The 21,459-nt window shown below is 30.8% G+C and overlaps 1 protein-coding gene and 1 long non-coding RNA gene across 3 annotated transcripts; both read left to right on the top strand.

Annotated features, from left to right (window-relative positions):
* The first annotated feature begins 5,203 nt into the window (after nt 1–5,203).
* On the top strand, nt 5,204–9,612 carry LOC115987653. 2 transcript variants are annotated; one of them, XR_004091168.1, is made up of 3 exons: nt 5,204–5,311; nt 6,820–6,943; nt 7,958–8,006. It is a non-coding gene; the product is annotated as an uncharacterized LOC115987653 (long non-coding RNA). The 2 variants fall into 2 exon arrangements; XR_004091167.1 differs by lacking the exon at nt 5,204–5,311 and adding an exon at nt 9,570–9,612 and having other exon boundaries at nt 6,737–6,943; nt 7,958–8,012.
* Nucleotides 9,613–13,035: 3,423 nt separating this feature from the next.
* LOC115984739 (F-box protein At5g03100-like) lies at nt 13,036–13,728 on the top strand. Its single transcript, XM_031107751.1, has one exon. The coding sequence runs from the start codon at nt 13,036–13,038 to the stop codon at nt 13,726–13,728; it is 693 nt and encodes a 230-aa protein (XP_030963611.1).
* The last annotated feature ends 7,731 nt before the right edge of the window (nt 13,729–21,459 follow it).

Raw genomic sequence — 21,459 nt, 5'->3', positions numbered from 1 at the left:
CTAATATGTGGGTAATGTGGGTATAAATAGTGTAGGTAGAGATATGGTGTATCAGATATGACAAAATAGCAAAACAGAATATTTCGTGAGTATCTCGCAAGAAGGCCTTACCAGCGAAATACTCGCGAAAACCAGCTGTCACCATCTGTCATGACTCTTCACATTCCAATCATGTGTTGAGCACATGGCTTCAATGATGTCTTGAGTCTTTACACTCTTTCTCACGCGCAACCCATACTAAGAAATCTCACAAAAAATACAGGGTACATAAGATTGAACAAAATTACAATAGAATTTGACACAGAATTAAAGCCAACACAAAATAGTTGTAAATCACAACTTTACATAAGGTTAAATGACTCTCCTGAACAGTGTTTTGACAGCCTGTTACCTTCGCATCTTACTCTTAAAAGGAGGGGAAAGGGAAGATGGGACAAGTATCCCACTTGAAGAACCATCCACCCTACAAGTGGACGGCTGAGATGGCAGTGATCGACCTGTAAATGGGAAAAGATATATTATATTAAGAGATGGAAAAAAAAAAATTAAGTCTAGAGATAGATTATTGTAATAAACACTTGAATATTATCATCCTATACTTGAATATTATAAACACTTGAAGATTAAGTCTAGAGATAGATTCTTGTGATCACCCTCGAGTATAAGTAGTCTTCCTCAGACAAACCGATGAGATTTTATAAAAGAAGAGTATTATTCATTTTTCAAATCTCTTAGCCTTTAAGTATTTTTATTCTAAGTTCCTTTACACTATTTCAAAGTTAGCTTTTTAACCCTATCTTTACCAAAAAAAAAAAAATTTGGTTAAGGGCCCAACTCGAGAGAGTTTTTTGGTTTTTACCCTGTACAATTAAAATAAATGAAAATGAGAAAAAAAAATACATTAATTCTATAATTACTAGGACTATTACTCTCCTAGATTATTAAAAACGGCCCATTTGCATTGACTTTTACATGACTTGTTAATTAAATGAGTTAAAAGTGTCAGGTCGGGTTGGCCTGTTTCATAAACAGGTTGTGTTCGGGTTGAGGATTCCTGACACATTTATTAAATAGGTCGGGTTCAGGTCAACCCATATAACCTAATACTCATGGCTCGACAAAACACGAACCCGACCCGCAAACATGAATTGTCACATTTTGTACAAATAACCAATCTTGATTAAAAATGGAATGAAATAAAATAATTTTTAAAAATAATTTTATATTATAAAAATATAGAATAATAAAACATATAAAAAAATTAAAATTAAAATATTAATCCATATTGGTTATATCAAGAATGGCTAAGTTTCTTTCAACTATAAAACATAATGATTAATGCTAAATATATTATTTATAATAAAAATTTTATATATAAGCTTATGTATTTTATATTTTTATTAATTAGTAGGTGTCATAAACTATTTTAATTTTTCAAATTCTTTAAATTATAGTTAATACTAATAGATTCCCAATTTTGTGAGAATATAGTGTTTAGTCCATTGGTTATTATTTTGGACACTTACCTTGAGAAGGTGAGTTCTAACCCTGCCAATTGGAAAGTTTTTCAATTTCTTTTTTATTTTTTTCCCTCCCAAATAAACATTTGTGCTGGAAGTTTCTTTTACCTGCTTTTTTTCCCCCTCCCAAATGAACGTGTGTTGGAAGTGTTCTTTTTTTCTTTTCTTTTTTTTTTTTCCCTTTTTTTTCCCCTCCCAAATAAACGTGTGTTGGAAAGTGAAATTCAGGTCCCTTTTTTTTTCTCCCAAATAAACGTTATTTTTTACTTCCTTTTTATTTTTTTATTTTTAATTAACCCACTGAATCCTTATCTCATGAAGGTGGGTTCTAACCCTGCCAATTGGAAAGCTTTTCAATTTCTTTTTTATTTTTTTCCCTCCCAAATAAATGTGTGTGCTGGAAGTTTCTTTTACGTGTTTTTTTCCCCCCTCCCAAATGAACGTGTGTTGGAAGTGTTCTTTTTTTCTTTTTCTTTTTTTTTCCCCAAATAAATTAACGTGTGTTGGAAAGTGAAATTTCCAGTACTTTTTTTTTCTCCCAAATAAACGTATTTTTTACTTTATTTTTTATTTATTAACCCACTGAATCCTTATCTCATCAAGGTGGGTTCTAACTTCTAACCCTGCCAATTGGAAAGTTTTTCAATTTCCTTTTTTATTTTTTTCCCTCCAAAATAAACGTGTGTGCTGGAAGTTTCTTTTATGTATTTTTTTCCCCTCCCAAATGAACGTGTGTTGGAAGTGTTTTTTTTTTTTTTTTTTTTTTTTTCGGTCCCAAATAAACGTGTGTTGGACACTGAAATTCAGGTCCTTTTCTTTTCTCCCAAATAAACGTATTTTTTTACTTCCCTTTTTTTTTTTATTAACTCACTGAATCCTTATCTCATCTTGGTTTTTACGTATTATTATTTTTAACTTTTTAAGAGTTCTTATCTTATCTTATCCTGATTTCTAAAATACTGGTCTTCTTTATCTTTATCTCAAAATTGTAGTTACCTGCCATGTTAAAAAATAAAATCTGTAGCTGCCAATAATTGCTTAGAAAAAATTAAAAGAGTTTTAGTCTCCTCAAGGAAAAAAAAAAAAAAAAAACCTCTTGTAGAAGGAGTCATAACAACTCACAGGTGGGTTTTTAACCCCTCTCTCTTTGTATCCCACTGCATCAATTTTCTTAATCTAGCTCCAATTTTTTTTTTACAATTTTCTCAGAGAATTTGCAATTTCCTCCAAATCTAAGAGAGTGGAGACTGAAGGGTGATTGAATGTATGGTTTTTAATCATTACTCCCCAGGTAAACATCAAGATTTTTAAACTATTATGCATTTTTTTATTAAATAAATAAATATATTATACAGCATAAAATAAAATAAAATAAAATAATTTTAATTAGTTATTTGATTTTTTTTTTTTTGTGTATTTCTTGATCTATTGAGATTTAGCATTTTTTTTAATAAAATGAGTAATGACTGAATTGAGGCTTAGTTTTGACTTTGAATATGTGCATGTGATTCTTAAATTTCATGAATATATACTAATTTAATCAAATATTAGTGAAAATTAATATTTTTTCAGGATTAATTACTAAATTTTTTTGTTAAAAAAAAAAAAAAAACCAAAATGTCTTATGAATATGATTACAGCTACCTATGAATATGATTACTTATGTTTTTAGACCTTGTAGCACGTAACACTTAATTAAAAGTATGATTGTGGTGTTGACTACTTTTTTTTGTGCATAAACAAATTTAAGTTGTCTTTTGACCGTTATTTCTAGCCTACTAAACATGAAAGCCGTAGGTTTAATCAATTTTTAAAGATTGTTGCAACGAAGCCTCACTTATGTCCTATTAATGTTGTTAGTTGGCGTACAATGCCAAATGACTACAAAGAAAATTGTTGCAATATAATTGAGGTATTAAAATTTTAGTAACATATATTATACTTCTTTCTAGAATTTCAATGCTTCTACATAGATTTTTTTTTTTTTAATTTTATTTTTTATAGAAAGAATGCTTCTACATAGTGGTTATGGTTTTTTTATTTTATATATGTATTTGTGTTTCAGTCAAAGTTTGACATCCCTCAAGATGAGATTGCAAGAGAGATAATCAAGCGTCATAATTTAAAGAGATTGGGTGATCAATGGAGGAATTGGAAGCATGCTTTGAAAGCAAAGCACTTTGATAAGTCAAAAACTGCAACACAAATAGTGGCTGAGGCTCCAAATATAGTAAATCGCCAAGATTATGCTAAGCTTGTTGACTCTTGTTTTAGAGGTAATACAATAAAAATAATGCACATGAGAAGATATGTATTTGTCATCATTTTTCTTTTCCAATAGTCATTTGATATATTCTCTAAGATTTGCCTATATATATAGTTTTCACTAATGCAAATATATGGTTTATTGTATTCCAGGAAACTAAGACAATACATTGGAATATAAAGGGAGACCAAGTTTCATGCTGGAGTGACTTTTGGCATACTCCAAAGGGAATATTTATAGTCTTAGTTTTTATTGTAGGTTGTCAACAATTATTTTATCCTTGTCTTATCTTAAGTACCAAAAAATATTGTTTATACTTTTATTTAGCTATTTGTGATTTCAAACTTCGAATTGTAAAGTTTTATTTCTTCATTTGGATCAATATTATTAACTATTTGCAATTATTTTATTACTTTGATTTTTGGAATTGTGGATCTAATACTATATATAATAGCAGAAGCCTTTAAGGAGGTGTTACCACGTTAGGAAAAAAAGCCATTTAAAATGCTGCCACGTTTAAGGTAAAAAGAGATAAATTACAATGTTTGATAAGGTTGCAACACCGTTTAAAAGTGATAAAATATGATGTTTCACTACACTGTTTGAGAGCCCGTATAAAAGGAAACTAACCGCTTAAAAAAAAATAAAAAAGAAAGATTGCTACACGGAAAAAGGAGAAAGAGAGAGATAGAGTCTGAGAAAGATACACAATCAATCACAAAGAGAGACAGAGTTCGTACGGTGTTAAGAGAGAAATATCTAAGTTCCACCATTATGGTCAGTTTTTCCGCCGCCATTCGTTCCCTCGCCAGACTCAGAACACCGAAACCGCAGGCACACACAGGAATTGAGATTGAGGAAGAGAAATTTAAGTGTCATTAACTCCGTCGATCTGGCCATTTACCTGCCATCATCAGATCGTTGAAACGACCACCGGTAATTTTTTTCCCCTTTCTTATATCTGGGTATGAAATATGACTTAGTTTTTGGATATTTTGGTTGGGTAGGTATAGATTTAGATATTTGCTTTGATGTTTTGGGATTTTCTGTTATGGTTTGTAGATTTCAGAATAGCGTTGTTAATTTTCCTCTTTCAGATACTCTCTCTGTTGTGTAATTTACCATTTTCTGCCATCATCAATTCGGCCCACTTTATTACTGTTTGCATGTTCCGTTCCTAACCAACAGACAGAGGAAAAAAGAAAATCCAAAAGCGCAAACCAATTTTGCCTCTTCAGAAATTGAACAGACCTCTTCTCTTTAATCAACAACCAATAGCATCTCTTACAATCTAACCCATCTTAGCTTAGAATAGAAAAAAAAGAGAGAGGTTATTATGCATTCTAGAACAGCCACTAAAGAGAGAGAAATCTCAAGGTCAGCGAGTTTTTTTGGTCCAACATATAGAGAGAGAGAAATCTGAAGGACGCTGCCACTGTCAGGCCAGCCTCCTGCACCGTAAGACTCAAAAATTTCAATGATGGGGGTTATTCAACAATGAAATGGGCCACAATAGTTTTTATTGGTAAGCTAATATAATCTTGGAATCCTACAATATTTGTTTCGTTGCTTGCTGCTGTGTCTATGGTGTTACTAAATGGGACCTGATATGAGTTTTTGGGTTTCTTTGAATGCAGATGAAAATTTGCATTGTTCTATATATGTTATTTTGATATTCTATATATTTGTTTTTATTGCATTCCACATGTTCAATGAAATCCCTTTTTAGACTTAATTAGTGATGATTGGATTCAATTTTTCCCGCCCTCATACCATGATAAATCTAAATGATTTATTCATTTATGACCAATGAATTTGAACTAAAAATTTCAAGGATGAAGTCTAGAAGATATCAACATGGTGAAAAAAATGAATTATGAAACAAATGTGAGGCAATTGGTAGTATTACATAGCATGTACATATTTTTTTTCATGGCTATGCAATTGATTGGGAGGCTCTTAAATACTACCCCACAGCCCCACTACCAAATACACATCTATTGTTGGAATTATACTTAAAAAGTAATAATTCAAGAGAAACAAATATAATACATCTATCAATTAACAATTATATCATGTGCATATGTAATAAAAATCAACAATAAGATGTGAGAAATTCACATACTAGATTATGTTATTCAAGGACCTCACAAGCAATCAGGATGCTCTCCCCAGCTGGTCAGGATTAACAAGAGCTTTATTTTCTCTTTCACACCCACTTGCAAGTGTGGCCTTGACAATATTTATAATATTCAGAAAGGACATGACCAGCCATAAAATCCTTCCTATCGTAATAACACTTCATGTAACAGAAATGTTACATTTGTTAATAAACAACTTTATTAATTAGATTCATTAATGAAGAAGTTTATTAATGTGTTATTACTTTTATAACTCCATGCTAATACATGGATTCATCTATCGTTCATATCCAAAACTACTATAATGACAACACCTTTAATAGGAGTTCAAGTTACTGGTATTGACACGATAGATTTATTAAAGCCAACACTCAACGTGCATGAATCTCATTATGGAAGGACTTCTGAGATTATTATGCACTAACCATCGAAAGACTAGCCCTTAATGTCTTCCATAGTCTGAGCAATTTTAACTTGCACCTCCCTTCCATCATGGTCCAACAATGTACCTATCAGAATAGGCTACATCATGATGGATATGGTCAAGTCAAGGACTACAATGAATGCATTCATAATCTTAGTCTACTAAATCAAGTAGACTTATTTCAATATATCAATATCTTACATCATAAAAATATTGCATAATTTCATAAGAGACTGAATATTTATTTGTTAATAATAGAGGCATCATACATATTATATTGGGCCACATTATTCTAACATCTATATCCTGGAATCCATGGGCCCTAACTTTGATAATGACCCATGTAAAATTTGGATGACAAAGAAAAGAATTTGAGTGGATGGAATTATTGAAATTTAAACTTTAGCACAAAATCAGAGTAAAAGAATGCTATTAGTCTTATTTTATTGGTTCCTTCTTGATGAGAAGCAAATGTAGAAGCCACAGAAACAGTTTCATTCTTGGTCTACACCATTGAGAGATCAACAAAATCTTAAGCAACTTGGAGTCAACAAGCCTACAGCTCTTGCTTTTATGCTCTTTGCTTTCATGTGTAAGTTTCAAGTTCTGCTTTTTTTGCTATCTAGGTTTTTTTAGTAGATTTGGTTTAGCTTTAGCTTAATTGTCTGTTTGGTTTTATTTGTATAATTTTTTAGGTATGTGTTAATGAAGATTTATTTTATTTTATTTTATTTTTTTTAATTCTTTATAAGTTATTGAGTTTATCAAATCTGAAAAAACACAGAGCTTAGGAAAACAAAAAGAGAAAGCTATTTATTCAAAAAAATTCTCTTAGTATTGGGTGTTCGCATTTGGACCCACAATAAGTATATTAGCCAGTTAGTTGACCAGATGGCCAAATCACTAACACACTAGCACTAGACTAGGTGTAGAATAGCAATTTGTGAATAGTGCTAGAACATTGCAACAATGAACAACAATGATCGACTAGCAGTATGGTTTTAGAATCAATTCCCGTATTATGAACTAATAAATGTCTTATGGACTTGCATATTATTGCTGTCATGAATTTTTATGTTACCAAATGTGGTCTAAATTTGCTGAATTTTATGATTAGTTACAATTGTTTTCTTATTAGCTTGCTATACTTTTTGCACAAATTCTTTTATTTATGGATATGCTTATTTACCTATGTTGATTTCAAGGGAGGGTGGCACTTACAAATTGTTACTTTCTAATTGGAAGAGTTAAGAGTTGGTCAGTATATTTTGTTTTAGTATGTTTAATCTTTTTAGAATATTTTAAAATGAACCAAATGCTAAAATCTTAAATTGGGTTTCATGACTTAGTTTTGGGTATTTTGGTTGGGTTTTAGTTTTTTGGGTTAGATTTTTATTTTGGTTTGGGTTTCTATATCAAAGCTAGAATTTTTTCCTTTCCTTTGATTTGAATATAACTAAGATTTATGACTTAGTTTTGGGTATTTTGGTTCGGTTTTAGGTTTTTGGGATAGATTTGTGTTTTGGGTTTTTGGGTTTCTGTATCAAAGCTTTGTCTTTTTAGTTTATATTCTCTATTTGTATTTTAACGTCGTGAATGATTTTAGGAATATAGCACTAACGCAGAAGATTAACCTCAAGTCGAACAGTGGACCTGTCAAGGTAAAAAAGAACCTTTGTTTGGGTTTTTTAATGCTATAGTTATTTTTATTTTTATTTTTTTATGAATTCCGTAAGAAACTTTTATAGAAAAAAACACATTAGCTCCTGCACCTTCAAGAAAGAATAGCAACAAAAGCCTCCAAAACAAATGTATTTACAAAAACTTAACAATACTACTAAAATTTAGGAATAGGGAGGACATGGTATGTGTAGAGTGTCTCAGGTGAATTTGGAGAACTATGTTGAATCATTCATACACTAAGAAGTTTCTTCCTGCCTAAAATTTTATTTAAAAAAAAAAAAAAAAACTATGAAATTGATGTAGAAATAATAGTCTATCTAAAGTGAAGGAAATGTCTATAGTTAGTGAAAAGAATGAATTTTAGCACCAATATTCATGTTCTCTAATGTATAAGTCTAACTAATTGATGTGTTTAAATTTGTTCAAAATGAGATTTTAGATGCAATTCCTCCAGCATTTATGTGCTTCAACTTTGGACAGATTTTGTAAAAATTTCTAAAGAACTATTTGAATTACAACTTATCAAAAAAATAAAACTGCTTGAAGTACAAGAATTATGTGCTTTTAATTATTAATAAAAATTTGATTGACACTATAGTGCATATGACCATTACACACTTGAAACTTCCATAGTGGGATTTGGTGGCTGGGATTTTAAGATGCATTCTTAGAATTAGGACTACAAAAGATGCAAAGTGTAACTTGGAAGGGAAAAAATATGTATTTATTTATTTTTTCCAATTTTGTTTAGGTTCTTTTGTTCTTTTATGGCTTTTAGGGATTTAATTTAGATGTTGTTTGTGTATTAAAAGTTGCAATTATTAACTATGTTCAATGCCTTTTTATCTATTTAAGAATAGAACATCAATCTTAGGCATCTATATTCCAATTTGGATTTCCCTAGCAGAGGTGTAAGTGATTCTGTTGCTTAGTGCTAAGTGTTAGCTATAAAAGATCTTATAATACTTTGAAGTACATCCGAATTCCTTTGAACTATCAGCTATGCTTTCTCTTATCAATTAGTTACTCTATCAAAGTCATTTAGATTCAAACCATCAAATTTAGAGAATTTAAGGTGGTTTTTTTTTTTTTTTTTTTTTCATAAAGGTTTGATTTTGGTTTTTCCACATTTAAATTTTGCTTCTTAAAGTGTTTCTACTAATAGAAATTAAAATATTGCTCCTTTGTATCTATATGTTGGAATTTTACCTTATAATATTATTGAATATGCTCTCCTTTGTTTTCGTGATTGTTATAGATCAATAGAAATAGTTTGAATGGATTATGAATATAGGTGCACTTCTACTATTGAAAGAATTTTTTGGAACGTAGGGCTCAAAAGGTTGTATTAGTTTCTATCTTTTCAAAGGTTATGTTTAAATAGGTCTTCATTATGCTATTTCCTTGAGTAGGACAACAATCACCTTTTACCACACCAAAGAATCTAGTTTGTTCCTATTGTGTATACCTTTGTAGTTGGCATGTTCAAGATGGACTACATTTGTGGGGGTTCATATGTGCTATAGTTTTTGCAGGTGAATGGTGATGTCTCAATTCATCCAAGTGAAATAGAGCTAGCACTTTAGTGCATCATGGCCAAAATATGGCTAGTCTAACTAAATTGTTTTTTGGTTAAAAAGATCTTAGACTTAATTTTCTGCTGTTGGGGAATTTTGGACTTTTGGCATTGTTATTGAACCTTACTCTATATTGCACAATTGTCATTTTTGTTTTTTTGAAGTGATTGACATTAACAAGCCTTTATTAAAAATATTAACTGTTGTACATCATGCTGAGTGCCTTAAATATTGTTAGAAGCTTTTGGAACTACAGAAAAAGATGGGAACATGTTTATAGGCTTTAATATTTTCACCCAATATACGGTCAAGAGTGTAAAAAAGTATACTTACAAGTAGAGCAAATGATGGATGTACTGCATTACCCAAATGAATTTCAATGAATTTGATTGTATTATTATGTTAAATTGATGGTATTTTAAATATGTTAAATGTTCCCGCACATTGTGCGGGTTAAATGCTAGTTTTAATAACATTCCAAACATGTTATATTACTAATTTTCAGGGAAAAATTTAATTAAAAAATATTTTTGTAATATTCAATAATGTTTATACCTTTGGTAATAGTTTTTATAACTGCTCCTATATGGAACCTATAGTAGCAGTTGTTTTTTGCTGCAATAACTAATTTATAACAAAGTGTACGATTGGGAGAACTAGTGGTTTTATTTTATTTTATAGCAATGCCCTATAAAACTGTTGTTAAAGAATATCTAGTAGCAATTCACAAAATCGCTGTTAAAAATAATTCATGCTAGAAATAAGGGAAGGGTATACAAACATTTTTAATTTTGTTTAGTAGCGGTTTATAGAACTGCTGCTTAAGAATCTATAGCAGCAATTACATAACCGCTGGTATAAATAATTATTTTAAAAAAGAAGGGCCCTATGTACTAGCGGTTTTTTTAAATTCTCTAGCAGCAGTTCTATGAATTGTTGCTAAATAATCTATAGGAGTGGTCACATAACCGTTGGTACAAATAATTAATTCCGAAAGGAAGGGCAGTATGTATTTGCGGTTTTTAATTCTCTAGTAGCAGTTCGATGAACTGCTACTAAAAAATCTATAGCAACAGTTATATAACCGTTGGTATAAATAATTAATTCCAAAAGGTAAAGTTGTGTGTACTAGCAATTTTTTTTTCTCTAGCAGTAGTTTATAGAACTGCTACTATAGATGTTTTCTATACCAACGATTCCTAAAACCGCTGCTATAACCTATAGTGACCTATAGCGACGGGAACTTAACAGCGGTTATTCAAGTTGTAGCAACGGTTTAGAAAACCGCTGGTATAGACCTATATGACTTTTAGTAGTAGTTTTTAATAGTTTTAGTAGTGGTTGCAACCGCTACTAAAAATCAACCCCAGGCCACAAACATCACTTGAATACAAACTTGCTTTTGAGTATTTGATTATCTGGTCTGAAACAAAAGAGAAGTACGAATGCGCTTGTTTTGATTGTTTGAACTTTGAAGAAAAGGAATTAAACTTGGAAACAAATCTCTTATTTTGGTTCATTTAAATATACCTACTCATTATTTGATCCTTTGATATTAGAAACTAGAAACACACGGAGATGAATTAATATTTGATACGTATAGAGCCCTAGGATAGGTATATAATATCAAGGGTAAATTACACTAACATCCCTAAGCTTTTTTATATTATCGCACTAAGATCTCTTTATCGGGTAAATTATTTGAACTTTTTATATTATCGCACTAAGATCTCTTTATCTTCATTTCTTTTTTGTTAATTTGATACACTTATATTGATACTCTATCAAATTGAGTGATGTTAGTAATACTAGTAAAATTTTATTACATAAATCTTAGAAATGTCATAGTTCTAACATGCTACTACAAGTTTTACTATAAAAAAATTAATGTGGTAAGAATATAATTGGTGGCACTTATACAATAAAATAAATGAATGTTTGAACTAATTTTATTTTTCAAATTGGTGACTCATCAATTTACAAGAGTTATTTAATAAAATTTATAGTATCTCCAACTTTGCTTAAGTGAATTAGTCATATTAAAAAGTAAGAATAATGTATTTTAAATAAAACAAATTATAATATAAAAATTAACTAAATTGATGTCAAGTAAACTACATTTTTATTTAAGTGATGTTTGAAAATAAGAAGGCACATTTAAAGTTTAGGCCTTAGGCCTCAGATTGTGCCCTGATTATATTCTATATTTTGTTAAACTTGTCGAATGATTGATTAATGAATGTTGCTATGACTACTACAATTTTTACTATATTGTGCGTACAAACTGATATGTCACTAATCATGACAAAACAATTCAAATATTCTTAAACGAGATAATTAAAGCTCACCAATCATAATCAATACCACATCAATTTGTAAGTTTTTATGTCGTAAAACTTGTAATACAAGCATTTTCCTTAAATCAATTAAATTTTTATTGTGATAAATTAATTATTATTTACTAGCCAATATCTTGCCTGTTTAATTATCAAAACTTTGTAAGAAATTATTATAAGCTCAAGCTGTAATTATAGTTTATGTAAATTATGTGATAAGAGTGATATGAGGCTACACTTAGTGGGATGATTTACCAATACATTATTAAAAAAAAAAAAAAAAATCAATGAACAGTCAAAAAAACGTGACAACTGAAGAGAGAAGAAGGCGAATCATAGGGATAGGTAGGGGTAATTGACAGGTTGAAATTGAAGGACATCCTTCTCGTTTTGGAGAATTTCGTGTGTATTTAAGATGAGATTACTTGAAGGGCTATGAGAGGTGTATATAGAGGATGAGAAGTCTAAGAGGATAAAACCCAAAGCGTTCATTTAATTTTGAGGAAAAAAAGAGATTAGTTTTGAAAAGGTGAACTAAAGAAAACAAAGAGCCATTATCTTTTAAAGTCTTCATTTAACTTTGTGAGAAAAAAGAGAGTTTTGAAACATGAACCAAAGAAATCAAAGAGTCATTATCTTTTAAAATGTCTTTAATTTTGTGAGAAAAAAGAGGAAAAGTCTTGAAAGCATGAACCAAAAAGAACAAAAATTCATTATCTTTTAATTTATGTCTGTTTAGTAAACAAAGAGTCATTCTTCTTGCATGGAAGAGAAGTATAAAGGAAAGCACCACAATCTGATAATCTCAGCAAGAACTAAGAACTAAAAGAAGCTATGGTTTCTATCGATGGCGAAAGAAGCTCAACTTCCAGAGAAGACAGCTTCCCATGATCATGGAACCAAACGCCTCAAACATGCATCAATCTTAGAAGAAGATCGAATCAGCACCTTACCTGACTCCATCCTCCTCACTATACTATCTTCTTTTCCCACTAAAGACGCTATCAAAACAGGCGTTTTATGCAAAAGATGGGCCTATCTTTGGACCTCTGTTCCCTCTCTCAGTTTCACAGATACTTCCTATGAAAATGCGGCCGCTTTTGCTACTACACAGGGCTCCCAAACTCACAAATTTCTCCGTAGAATTCGAGTACAGGCCAGAGCTAAAGCCTCGCGTCGATCTTTGGCTTCGTTTCGCCACAACTGCCAAGGTAGACCAACTTAGTCTATGTTTATCATCTTGTATCATACCTGAAGAATACACAGTGCCGCAGCATCTCTATGCCAATGAGTTTGTTTCTAAATTGAATTTTAGGAACTGCATAATTAAGCCTAATGGGTTAATAGGTTGGAGTTCACTCAAGCACTTGTATTTTGGGTTCACGTCCTTGCCCGGCGATGTGATAAATAAATTGTTATTGGGTGGTCCTAGACTTGAATCCTTGGAATTGCATAATTGTTATCATTTTAATCGGCTGGATATTGTGTCCGCGAGTTTGAAAAAATTTGTGATGTTACATTCTTATTATGGAGAGGAGGGATGGGATGAGAACGAGCTGTTGGACTTGAAAATTGATTCTCCAAAGATGGAGTCTTTGGAAATTGTAGGGAATTTATATAATATGAAGAAGTGTCGGATAAAGGACCTGTCGGCATTGGTTGAGGTTAAGGTCGATTTCGAAATTCCAATTGAAGATGATATTGAAGAGGACGATCAAACTAAGTACTGTGAAAGTGAAAATGTTGTGAGAGAACTTTTTGAGAGTCTGCAGCAAGTCTAGAAACTCTTTGTTGGCGAATGGTGTCTCCTGGTTAGTTTTTCTTGATTACTCTCTTTATCATATTTTTGTTGTTGTTTTGCTTGTCTTATCTTGATTGCTAATGTTGATTTCCATTTGCAGAGACATGAATGTATCGATATTGAATCTTTTTATTGTTGGTAGTCTCTTTGCTTAGCTAGGCTTGAATATATAATAATGCACAGCATCTAGTGCTTTTTAAATGACAAGTTATTGCACAATTTGATGTTCTTTAAAGAATTTATATATTTATATTAATACCAAAAGGAAAAATCATTTTGTGATTTATAAGAGTATTTGAAAAGTACCATACTCTCTATTGTGAGTTGTGAGTTGGGCTTAGCCGACCTCTAAAAAAATCGAGATTATGGCTTGGTTGTTGTTGTTGTTGTTGTGAGTTGGGCATTTTCTGCTGAGCATCTTGATTTTAACACAAGTTGTGGTCAATTAATAATTTGACATAACTGTATTGGTCCAATTTCATGAGTTGAACTATTGAGTTATATGTTTATCAAAAAAAACTATTGAGTTATATACACCTGCTTTTAGTTTCATGATGAGGTGTAGGGAACTTGCTTTAGTGCCAAATAATGATTCTTTATGATAATTTGTTGTTCCAAAAAGGCCTCTTTTATTTCATTATTTGTATATTGGATATATTGACATTTATATAAGTTAGTGTTCTGTAAATCATGTTAGCTAACTAGTTCGATGCATATTACAATTAGTCGTATCATTTATTCTAATGTACTTTACCTTATTGTGTTATGCCTTTGCTTTGATGGACCTAGGTTCTATCTATAATGTCAATGAAACATTTGCCTTCTCCATTGTTAAAGTGCAAATATCTAACGATGAAAACAAGCATGCCAAGATGTGTCCTTCCTGGCATTGAAAGCTTGCTTCAAAGATCGCCTTATGTAGAGACATTGGTTATAGATGTTGTATCCCCCTACCATTTATCCTCCCAAGAGTTAGAGGTAGGTTTTTCTTGGTCCAATTTCCCGAATTTCATATCAAGGCAACTTTAATGAAGAATTAATATTAATCATTTTATATATATTATTGGGAAATACTAACGAATGCCTTTAGAACATTGGTTAATAATCTATTTAAAGAAAATTTTTATAGGAAAAGAAAAAAAAAACAATTAATATTTTAACAGCTTTTTTCATTTTCCATAAAAATGATGTTAAAACTTTTCTAAAATGGATTGTTAACCAATGGTCTAAGAGCACTCGTTAGTATGGTCCTATATTATTTAGTTTAATTTGTGTCTATTTACGAAGTAATAAAGGCCATGATTTTGGATAGAATAAAATAGAGGAAAAGAATATATGTGGCTGATCCTAACTTATCTTGTTGAGGATCCATGATCAACCCCAAAAACTTGGGACTAAGACTTTATTGTTGTTGTAGTTAATATGTCTATTTATTGGGTCAAAATAACTCCCTCAAGGAGCTTGGCCCTCTTTATAAACCTTCTCATCAATGATATGTTTTTTGTTTTTTTACATCAAAGACGTCAGTAATAGATTTTTGGAAATCTGTTTGTTTGAATAAGAGCTCATTTATTGCCAAAGATACTATCTAGAATTTCCGGCCCTGGCAACACAAGAAGCTAGTTTCACTTTAATTTTAATTTTATTAAGTTTTAATTGTTAGGGCCAATCATGTAAGTTTCTAGTGTCTGGACAATGGCTATTCTAATTGTCCATTAAGTCTTACTTTGGTTTTATTTAAGTTTAGTGATTTAGTTTGGGTTTTGTAGTAGAAGTTCATCATTTTCCGCTAGCTTTTTCGAGCTTTGAAATTTCTTCTTTATCTTTAAATTTTTTCAGCAACTTGAAACCCAGCATGCATACATTAATTAGGACTTGTCTTGGGTCCATTGATCCACCCGTCAAGATCATGATGGTAAAAAATGGACATATATCATAATCTTGACGGGACTAATGCACAGGAGCATTGGACTCAATCTTTGCCTATTAATTTATCACCTTTGAACCCCAAAATCCAAAATCACCTATGCATCAAAATAGCCCCAAATACCCCATTAAAAGGCTAAATACCGTGCAAGAGTTACTGTTCCTAGTCTTGGAACAGCAACCCAAGTTTTAGCTATTTCCCTTTGTAGGATCTCCAAATCCTACTATTCATTTTCTCATTAGAAACCTATAATCCTTATTTCTTACTATTTTCCAGCGTTTTTAATCTTCCAAAACCTAATCCTAGATCCTCAAAATCCAAGATGTCCAAAGTTGACTTAGGAATTCCAAATATGATTTGGCTTTGTTCCTTTCTTCGACATCAACTCCATTATAACATGATAAGATATCATAATTTAAAAGTGAACTTCAAAACGGGCTAATGTACTTTTATTTTGTAGTCTCTATTAAGTAGATATGATGAAGTGAACCAATGGAAATCAAAGGAGATCTATTTCAAGCCTTTGCTACGATGCCTCAAGATTGTCAAGATCTTTGGTTTTAGAAACATTTTCCACACAAGTGAAGTATTCCACACTTTTGAAGTATTCAATTTAGTGGTACAATTTCTACTTAAGAATGCAAAAGTTGGATATCATTGAACCACGGGTTATGCAAACTCAAACTTGTAATGTGCTACATGAATGTCTAGAAGTGGCTCAAAAGTTGTTAAGCTTCCCTAGATCCTCTCCTCATGCTGTGGTTATGTTTCCATGTTAGTAAAGCCATTTTAAGTTTTTCGAATCTCTTAAAAGATCAAATTCTCATAAATACATAGTAGTTATGTAGATTAGTCTCGTTCAATGAACTAAAATCTTGCTATGAGTTTGCTTTAGTTTCCAATTTTATGTACTTATGTTTTCTTTGTGATGTTATCTTGCCTTTCGATATGTTCATGGTTAATGTCAATGGTTATGTTGCTTATAAAGTTTTTGATTTGATTTTAATCACTTTGTTGTATCAAACTTTCTATAACATTGTCCTTTTTACTACAAAATACATATAAATTGACACAACCATACATGTATTTAGTATCACATTAACAACATGATAATTTTTTTTAATATATATGTGTGTGTGTGTGTGTGTTTTTTTTTTTTTTTTGGTGTTTACAATTTGAGATATCAGTTTGTAAGGCATATGTGCACAATAAATTTGTAATAGTACTCCTATTATTATTCATAAGATTTATATCAATTGTAATGGCCTCCAAAAAAAAAAAAAAAAAAAAACATTTTCTATTCCTATCTTTTAGTCTCATTTCTACCCTTTTACAATAATAGATTGGAGTTTTTGAAGCATTAATATTAGTGGTGGGGGAATATGACCCATATATGTCTCTGTTGGAAACATATATCATGCAGTATTAACCAGTTGAGTTACAAAGAATTTCGCTATAAATTGGAATTGAGTAGAATTAAATTTTTTTTAGGATTAATAGACTTTTATTACCTATATATCAAAGAATAACAATTATAATATTTTACGGGAGAATGAAATCTATTGATCAGTTTAGGTTTAGATTTATCTATATCCTATTTAAAACCGAATGCATTTGGCTTTATTGTCAACATCATGAAAATAAACTTTAAACGAGAAAATCCAATGCATTTGACTTTTTGATGCCTCACAATTTTACACACATATATATATAGCCAAAGTTAAGAGAAAATCCAATTAGATCACATAAATTGGATTTTAATTGTGGTTTAATTTTGTAACTCATATAATTTTTTAATTTTTATACCAAGTGAGTTACAGTGCAAAAGCCAATGATTCAAAAAAAGAAAAAGGAAAAAGAGAAGCTTTGGTTTGATAAATAGTGGTTATTATTACTATTATTATTATTATACAAATAGTGGCCAGACAAACTAAAAGTTAGAACTTCATGCATGCATGGATAGCAATTTAAATGAATTTTTTTTTATATTTTATATTTTCAAATATAAAATATAAATGTGTAAGTCTTATGCTTAGTAAAATTTGTAGTTTTGTACTATTGCTAGTACCACTTATAATGTCTATATCAATTGCTTTGCACATGTCCAGATTTGAATCAAGCATGCTGAAGTCTTTAGAACATGATCCCCAAGGCCATAAACATCATCACTTGAATACAAACCTGCTTTCACTGAATATTTGACTCTCTAATCTGAAACAAAAGAGAAGTACGAATACGCTTGTTTTGATTGTTTGAGCTTTGAAGAAAAGGAATTAAACTTAGAAAAAAATCTTCTTATGTTGGTTCATTTAAATATACCTGCTCATCTGATCATTTGATATTAGAAAGTAGAAACACACGGAGATTAATTAATATTTGACACATACAAAGCCCTAGATTAGGTATATAATATCTAGGGTAAATTACACTAAAATCCCATAACTTTTTATATTATCACCCTAAGATCTCTTTATCTTCGTTTCTTCTTTGTCAATATAATATACCTACTTTTTTTTTTTTTTTTAGAGAGTTTCAACCTATGACGTTGCTCCTGATGATAGCTCTTTATCATTAGATTAAAACACTAATAAGTTTTTGGCGTAGGCAGAGATTGAACCCTAGATTATTATTATTATTTTTTTGAAACTCTCTCAATATATATATATATATATATATATATATGATATACTTACTTTGATACCCTATCACTACTCAATTTTATTTTTCAAATTGGTTACATGTCAATTTGCAAGATTTTTATTTTTTATATTTTTTATATGAGATAAGAATTTACTCTAACCTAAACTAAGTATATATGTGTGTGTAGCTCCCTCTTAGAGACTTGAACTCTGCCCCCCCTAACCTTATAAGAACTTATACTTGTAGAGGGATTGTCACGCCAAGTGTACGTGGTGGTAATTTGCAAGAGTTATATGGTAAAATTTGTAGTATTTCTAACAATACTCAATTGAATTAGTTATATTAAAAAGTAAGAACAATGTATTTTCAATAAAACAAATTATAATATAAAAATTAACTAATTGATGTCAAATAAACTAAATATTATTTAAGTGATATTTGAAAATAAAAAGGCAAGTTTAGGCCTTAGGCTGCCTCAATTGTGCCCTAATTATATTCTATATTTTATTAAACTTTCTTGTATATTACTTGAATTATTGATTAATGAATGTAGCTATGAGTACTACAATTTTTACTATATTGTGTTTATAAATTGATGTGTTACCAATTACGACAACACAATTCAATCATTCTTAAACGAGATAATATCAAGGGTAAATTACACTAAAATCCCTTAACTTTTTATATTATCACACTAAGATCTCTTTATCTTCGTTTCTTCTTTATCAATATAATATACTTACTCTTTTATAGAGAGTTTCAACCTATGGCGTACGCTTCCGATAATAACTCTTTATCATCAAACCAAGACACCAATAAGTTTTTGGCGTAGACGAGGATTGAACCCCAGATCTTTTTTTTTTTTTTTTGAAACTCTCTAATATATATATATATATATATATATATAGACTTAATTACTTTGATACCCTATCACTTTGCAAGATTTTTATTTTATTTTTTTTTATATGAGATAAAAATTTACTCTAGCTTAAACTAAGTATATATATGTGTGTAGCTCCCTCTTGAAGACTTGAACTCTAACCCTCCCCCTCCCCCTCCCCCTCCCCCATCCTATAAGAACTTATACTTGTAGAGGGGCTGTCACGCCAAGTGTGTGTGGTGGTAATTTGCAATAGTTATATGGTAAAATTTGTAGTATTTCTAACATTGCTCAAGTAAATTAGTTATATTAAAAAGTAAGAACAATGTATTTTCAATAAAACAAATTATAATATAAAAATTAACTAACTGATGTCAAATAAACTAAATTTTATTTAAGTGATATTTGAAAATAAAAAGGCAAGTTTATGCCTTAGGCCATCTCAATTGTGCCCTAATTATATTCTATATTTTTTTTAAACTTTCTTGTATATTACTTGAATTATTGATTAATGAATGTAGCTATGAGTACTACAATTTTTACTATATTGTGTTTATAAATTGATGTGTCACCAATTATGACAAAACAATTCAAACATTCTTAAACGAGATAGTTGAAGCTCACCAATTACAACAATGCCACATTAGTTTATAAGCTTTTATGCCGTAGAACTTGTAGTACATTTTACATTTTCCTTAGATTAATTATTTTTTTATTAAGAAAAGTTAATTATTACTTACTAGTTGATATCTCATCTGGTTCATTTTCAAAAATTTTATAAGAAATTATCCTATAATCTATTGGGTTCATCAATAATTCAATACTATTATAAGTTGTAAATATAGTCTATGTAAATTATGTGATAAGAGGCTTTGTAATCTATAATATCTTTTTTGCTTAGTGGGATAGCTTACCAATAATTAGCATTAAAAGATAGCCACAATTAAACCATGGGGTTGGCAGGTGTAGTTGACAAGTTGAAATCGGTTTGGAGAATTTCATTTGTATTTGAGTTGGGATAGCATGAAGGGTTATGAGCAAATGCATGTAAAAGATGAGAAGCATAAGAGGAAAAGTTTTGTAGGAAAAAAGAGGAAAAGTCTTGAAACCATAATCCAAAGGAAATAATGAGTCATTATCTTTTAAAATGTTCATTTAATTTTGTGAGAAAAGAGAAGGAAAGTCTTAAAATGGTGAATCAAAGAAATCAAATAGTCTGTTATCTTTTAAAGTGCTCTTTTAATTTTGTGAGAAAATAGAGAAAAAAGTCTTGAAAAATGAACCAAAAAGATGAAAAGTTCATTATCTTTTAATTTATGTCGTAAACATAGAGTCATTCTCTTTGAATGGAAGAGAAATATGAAGTAAAGCGCCACAGAATCTCAGCAAGAAACTAAGAACTAAAAGAAGCTAATGCTCAACTTCCACAGAAGACAGCGTCCCTTATTCGCCTAGAATAATCAAGCGATGATCATGGAACCAAACGCCTCAAACATGCACCAATCTTAGAAGAAGATCGAATCAGCGCCTTACCTGACTCGATCCTTCTCACTATACTCTCCTCTTTGCCCACTGAAGACGCTATCAAAACAGGCGTTTTATCCAAAAGATGGGCCTATCTTTGGACCTCCGTTCCTTCTCTCAGTTTCACAGATACTTCCTTTGAGCATGCGACCATTTTCGCCACTGCCGTGGATCATGTCCTGCTCCTACACAGGGCTCCCAAACTCACAAATTTCTCCGTCCTATCCGAGTACGAGCCAGAGCTAAAGCCTCACGTTGATCTTTGGGTTCGTTTCGCCACAACTGCCAAGGTAGACCAACTTAGTCTACGTTTATCGCCTTCTTGTTCTTATTCTATCCTATATAAGAGATACAAATTGCCCCAGCATCTTTACGCCAATGAGTTTGTTTCTGAATTGGATTTTCATTACTGCAAAATTAAGCCTAAAGGGTTAATAGGTTGGAGTTCACTCAAGCACTTGTATTTTGGGTACACGTCCTTGCCCGACGATGTGATAAATGAAGTGTTAATGGGTAGTCTTAGACTTGAATCTTTGGAATTGCATGCATGTTATGATTTTTATCAGCTGGATATAGTGTCCGAGAGTTTGAAAAAATTGGTGATAGGTTCTTATTATGCAAAGACGGAATGGTAATTCCCGTTGGAATTGGAAATTGTTGCTCCAAAGATCGAGTCTATGGAAATTATAGGGAATTCTTATGATATGAGGAAGTGTCAGATAAAGGACATGTTGGCATTA

This window comes from Quercus lobata, chromosome 4, assembly GCF_001633185.2.
Source record: "Quercus lobata isolate SW786 chromosome 4, ValleyOak3.0 Primary Assembly, whole genome shotgun sequence".
Taxonomy (NCBI): Eukaryota; Viridiplantae; Streptophyta; class Magnoliopsida; order Fagales; family Fagaceae; genus Quercus; species Quercus lobata.
The sequence above is the reverse complement of the archived record's forward strand: the minus strand, read 5'-3'. Positions and strand labels throughout refer to the sequence as shown.

Excerpts from the sequence above, each read along its gene's own strand:
- LOC115984739 (XM_031107751.1), top strand. The coding sequence starts at position 13,036 with ATGCGGCCGCTTTTGCTACTACACAGGGCTCCCAAACTCACAAATTTC.